At 50.1% G+C, this 6,029-nt stretch overlaps 1 protein-coding gene across 1 annotated transcript; it reads left to right on the top strand.

Annotated features, from left to right (window-relative positions):
* LOC127293103 (uncharacterized) lies at positions 1-964 on the top strand. Its single transcript, XM_051322658.2, has 3 exons — positions 1-357; positions 433-560; positions 641-964. The coding sequence occupies exons 1-3, from the start codon at positions 44-46 to the stop codon at positions 718-720; spliced, it is 522 nt and encodes a 173-aa protein (XP_051178618.1). The 5' UTR covers positions 1-43; the 3' UTR covers positions 721-964.
* Positions 965-6,029: the final 5,065 nt, after the last annotated feature.

The following is a 6,029-nucleotide window of genomic DNA, read 5'->3' as shown; positions in this document are numbered from 1 at the left end:
CGCTGGAAGGCACCGCCGTCACCAGACGAGCTGTTATCCTCTCATGTACTCACTCAGGTTGGCTAGCAGCAGCACGGGACTCGGCTTTGCGCTCAGCCGGTTCGGCGGGAAGAGAGGCGGCGGCGCAGCTCCAGCTGCTAGCTTAGTGGCACCTGCCGCCGCGGCGCACGGAGGGAGGAGGAGCGTCGCCGCGACGTCGAACGCCGCCGCGCCGGTGCCGGGCGACCAGGGCGTGGGCATGGACCCGGCCAAGCAGCATCAGCAGCAGCTGCACAAGCAGCCGCCGCCCCACGCGCCGGAGGAGAAGCAGCACGGCAACAACGGCGACGACAAGCATACGCAAGTAACGGAACGCGGGTAACTAGCTCATCCTTCCCCTGGCCAGACGCTCCTGGCGCTGCTCGAACTGATCCCTCTTGTTGTGCCGCGCAGGGACGTGATGACCCACTCGTTCGGGGAGGGGTACGCGACGAGGTCCGACGAGGAAGGCTTCGGGGGTGTCTACGGGCAGAACGACCCGGTGTTCAACCCGGGGACCGAGGTGCACCCCAACCATCCTGGTACGCGCGCCGTGAACTCTAAACTGAATCTCTTGCAGGAGTTGGGAATGGTGGAGTTTGATTTGGGGGTTTCTTTGCAGATTACGACACCTCGCAGGGGTCACATGTGAAGGAGAAGGAGAAGGCGCGCCATCTCAAGGACGACAAGCACGCGACCTAGCTCAGCTAGCTAGCTTAGTACTACTAGTAGACATGATCACACCAATAATTAGCTTATCGTAGCATGTCGTAGTTTTCAGTTAGCTTGGTTGCCATGATGTGGCTGGCTCTCTTACTTTCGAACCGCTACTGGAGCTCCCAGTGATGTACCATTAGCAAGGCTTTTTTAAGGAGCTTAATTAGTTCTTAGCTGTACGAGATGAATCTGAAATCCTGATCCTTCTGAACCAGGAGAGGTTCGACTACCTTGGCTGCTCCCGTATCGGACACCATGACAGGCTCAAGAGAGCTGCTCTATCAATCTCCACTTCCAGAATCAGTAGCCGTCGCTCACGGCTCACGCATCACATCTGCGTAGTCTGGACCTTCGGCCACTCAGAAAAAAATGACATTTAATTTAGTTTTTTTTTTTTTTTGACTCGGGGAGGGGTCTAGAAGACCCCAGATTTTCTTTCGTTGAAGTGGCAGGTACAAAGTTTTACAGAAGGCCCCTTATACAACACTCGCTCTAAGAATCTAGTATTTGAAGAAAGGGGCTCGCACTTCAAACACCCTACAAATAACCTGAGCAAAGCAATCAAGGACCTGGGTGTCTCTGCCACAGGACGTCGGCGTCGCCGCTGAGGAAAAGCTCGTGAACTCCCTTCCAATGTGGATCTTCTACCCAACGGTCGTCATCAAGCCACCGGGGACGAGACCACTTGGTAGCAAGATGTCGAGACCACTTGGTAGCAAGGTGTCGTTGAGCTTCCGCATCAGAAGAGAAGGATACCACCTGGACGGAGGTTGCAGTATCGCCGCGATGTCGACAGAAGATAGCTAAGACAGAGCTGCCTCGAGCTTAGATAAGGGCAGTCTTGTGAGGATCTCCCCGAACCCCCAACCCTGCAAGTATACCGAACCCCCAACCCTGCAAGTATACGCCACTAGCACCCAAATCCCTTCCGCACCACCACGGCCAACAAGAGAGAGGAGTAACAACAGAACATCACCGGCCAGTTGGAGCAGGGCCAAGTCCGGTGGTGGTATGGAGGAGCGCCTTGCCAGTCGCCATCTGACGCCGCGGAAGAGCATCAGAATCAGCATCCTTGAAGGAGAGAAGAGAGGTGCCTTATTAGAGAAGAAGCCTGCCTTATTAGAGAAGAAGCCTGGCATCCATCCCCGCCTCTGCCACACCTCCAGCCACCGGAGACGAATGATGATGAAGAGGAGAAGCAGGAACATCCAGATCCGGCCCACGGGATCTGGACTCTAGCTTCTAGCATAACAAGCATAACGCCACAACACAGCATCAAGCCGGCAAGATCTAAAACTAAAACCTTAACTACTACCGGCGCCTCTCCTCCACCACCTCCGAATGGCATCGCCGCCGGTGAGGGCTTCGAGTTGGCCCGGGGCGAGATGAACGACTCTCAAGGGGGGCAGGAGTTTTCGAGATGGAGAGGGGAGGTGTGGTTTTGGGGTAATAGATCACAAGGAGCTATTTCATTGCTTCCTGCTAAAAACAATGCTCCCACATGCAAAAAAATGTTCCTTATGATAAAAAGAACTAATATACCTTGGGATCAATCCATTGCATACCGGCGCTAATCTAGTGGACACCCTCGTGACGTAGTGTGGTCTCACCTGTTGCCCTTTGATTACATTGATGATATAGTGTTGGTGTTGGTCCCTGACGTGTTCGTTAGACTCTTCTTTGATCGTTGAGCTTAGGTCGCGATGAGTCTTTTATTTGATCAACCGTCCCCCAAGAGGTTGTAGGGTGGCCTTTTTTTCTCGTTCTTGTATTTTTGTTAGGTGTGTTTTTTCTTCTTCTCCTCCCTTGTAACCTCCCGTGTATTCTGTTCATTTAAACCTACCTTGTATGAGCATCTCTAGCCGTATCCCTCAAACGGTGCCGGATCGAGCGTTTAGGGGCCGTGTTTTATTCGTGCCACGTTTGGGGGACGTAGCTCCCCAGCCGCGTCCCCAAAACACCATCCCCAAACTGTTTTAACATTAAAATACTATTTTTTTTTTTTTTGCATTTTTATTTCAATAGAGAAGGGAAATTCCACAAACTAATACATAATTGGGAACATGGTTTTACACAAACTAAGACATAGTTTGGAACATGGTTTTCACAAACTAATATATAGTTAAAATATTGGAAAATGAGGAAATTTAACTAGTGTTGGCATCGCAGATTTCGTGTGTTCGCTGCCAATTAAGAAAACTCCCAGACACTCACAGTCATCCAAACTGGAAAATCTAGCTGGTGATGATAGCCCTGTTGGTCCTTTCGAGGAAGAACATCCAGAAACCTCAGTGCCTATTTTCGCTACGAAGAAACAACGCTTGGCGTGTTCAATCGTCCTCCTCACCGCTGTCGTCGTGGTAGTGTCGGCGGCAGCACATGTCGTCGAACACCTTGACGCTCATATCCGCGTCGCTAAGGTAGGAGAATGTGAGCACGCAGCCGGCTTCGAGGTCGTGGTAGGGCGCGAACTTCTCCTAGCCGGTGTGGAGGTACATCTTGCCACGCCCGTCGAAGAGCACGACTACCGGCCACCAGCAGCAGTCGCAGTCAGCCTCCCGCAGATGCAGCGTGGCCGGCGACGAATTCAGCGAACTTGTCCAACAACCTCTGGATGCCGAGTGGTTCGCCCTTGAGGACGATGACGAACTCGAACAACACTTTTTCCTCCTCTCCTGCAGGTCCGACGATGAAGACGACGGCATCACAGGTGACGTCGAGCGTGCAGCTCTGCTACGGCCACAACCACGACCATGGCCGCGACCTCGGCCTGTGCCTCTACCAGCCATGGCGTCGACTCTTGAGATGGTGGTGGCTTAGGTTAGGGAGAGAGACGCTAGGGTTTGTGTGTGAGGGACGATGAGGGAGCACCCCCTTTTTATAGGATGGAGGGAGGCGGGGGAGCGGTGACGCTCATTAACATCGGCACGCAGAGCTAGGCGCGACGAGACGCTTCACTACGCCTCTACGGAACTGCATCATCGTTGCGTGCCAATGACTTTCGTCGCGAGGTAGGCGACGCTTAGGTTAAACTTCAATGTGCCGCTAACGCGACGGTTCTGCCACTCTCCGCCTCACTTTTCGTTGTGTCCAGCGTGCCCGGAGCATCTCCTTGGTAGCGGGGACGAGCTCAGAGCGCCAGACATCTTATTGAGCAGCGTTGGACGGAAAGGGTATTGGGATGCACGGTTGAGAATGATTTTTTTTTATGTGGCCCATCCCAAATTCTTTTAGGCCTTGTTTGGCAGGCCGGTTTTTAAGCAAATACACGTGTATTACACCAGCCCATCCAGTTACTCGAAAATACACCCTACTTCTGTTTGGCAGGCCGGTGTCTAGTAGTGTAAGCCCAGATAAACTCGTGAAAACACGTCGGATTGACCAGTTTTACAGACGCGAGGTGGACATCGCGTTTTTTACACTCGTGTTTTGTGGATTGGAGAAGAGAATCGGGTGTCCACCCAAAACACGTTAAATAAGGGCATGTACTATGCTGGAGAAGGCAGCCTTCCCTTGTGACATCCACGTCAGCAAGAGCAGGCAAAAAAACATCTTGTACAACGCTTTGTTGCTTGGAGTTATCTCTAGCACTTAAAATGCTTGCAAAAAAATAGGGATCAACAATAAACAGTATCATTGTAGCCGTCTGTGGTGTGTTACGTGATAGTGCAAATCCTACGTTTTGTCCACCCACCGAATACAAACAGATCTTTAGCTTCAAAAGGAATAACTCTACATAGTTGAAATATATGAAAAAAATTGTTGCTATTGTACTCAGCAGTCACAGCTCACAGCATCACAATATTGGTCATTCTTTTTGTGTTTCCACTTATAGCATCATTTGTGTTGCTCAGCCATGCGCCCATCTACATTGCACAATGAAACCTTTGTTAAGCATTGACATATGCACATAGTCGTCCATATGGAGTAAGAATGCAAGAAATTTTATAATTACCAATCTATCGCATTTTATTGCTTGATTCTCCATCATCGCCATGTTCAAGATCATTATTCATATACTGTGGACATCTAGATAGGATTAAACAGCACCAGTCTACAGTAATATTAGATTTCTCTGTACAATTATGAGGTGCACTTCTCTTAATTCAATTAGTATATTCATTAAACGTAATCAGCAGCAGTACAACGCCCGTCAGGCCTCACAGTTACTACAGGACTGCTAGCACCGTAAACCTCTTCAAGCTATATATAATTGACCATACAACACTGAACTGCAACTACAGCAGATTAAATATGAACTTCGTCCATCTTTATCCTATCAAACGATTCTTTGAGTAGATCAACAAGAACTGTATAGAAGGCTCAAAAGGCTATAGAAGGCTCAAAAGGCTGTACAGAATCTAGAGGTCACACGCAATGGAAACTATGCAGAACTATGCAGAGAAACTAAGAAATTTTAATTCGTCCTATCATTTTGCTTATGCTCGCATCTAATATTCTCCAATCTTTATTGCCAACGAAACCCAATCTCTCTTTTACTCTGAACGAGGAAGCAATAATTCTTAACAAGCTGAGACTGCAGACCGCATCAAATTCGTTCAGTTAGCAACCGAATTAGCTGGGCCGTGCGTCACCACATCATCCAGGATTCTCAAGGAAAGACTTACACATCTGGTACATGGACAAGGCGAGGCTTACCAATCTGCTGGCGAAGATTGAATGGGCTAGCAGCAGCCCCGTCCCACCAAACATTCAAGGAGGCGGTGTTAGATCTGGAGTCTGGCGGTGGGGGAGCATACAGCAGAATCGGTGACGGAGAAGCACGTCCGTCCATGCCCCAGGCCGCTTCATTCCCCGCCGGCCGACGAAACATGTTGGAGCAGGGGTGGCTGGGATGGATTTGTGCTGGCGACGGCAGAATATTTGGCATCGAGAGGGGGCGATTTAGCGCGGGGAGAAGAATAAATTGGCAAAACGAGCAAAATAGTTTCGCGGGAGACGACGGATAATCGCGTCGGAGCACCGGATTGGAAAATCGCGTGAATAAGGGAGAGCAAATCATACAACGCCAAGATTTGCCTTCTCCTCCTTAACAAGGGATCATCCCTTACGGAAGAGAAGGCTCGGCCTTTCTTCGCTCTCTCTCATCTCCATGTCACCAATTGTCCTACGTGTCGGTTGGTAAGGGAAGGCTGACTAGGAGCGTTGTACATGCCCTTAGAGGACTTTGGGATGCTTTTATACACGCATTACTGACGTGTGATTGTATAGATAGATCCTCGTCCTAATCCATTCCCCTGCAAAAACAGGGCAGCCGACCAAGTAACCGACGC

The sequence above is a fragment of the Lolium perenne genome, chromosome 4 (genome assembly GCF_019359855.2).
Source record: "Lolium perenne isolate Kyuss_39 chromosome 4, Kyuss_2.0, whole genome shotgun sequence".
Classification (NCBI taxonomy): domain Eukaryota; kingdom Viridiplantae; phylum Streptophyta; class Magnoliopsida; order Poales; family Poaceae; genus Lolium; species Lolium perenne.
The sequence above is the reverse complement of the archived record's forward strand: the minus strand, read 5'-3'. Positions and strand labels throughout refer to the sequence as shown.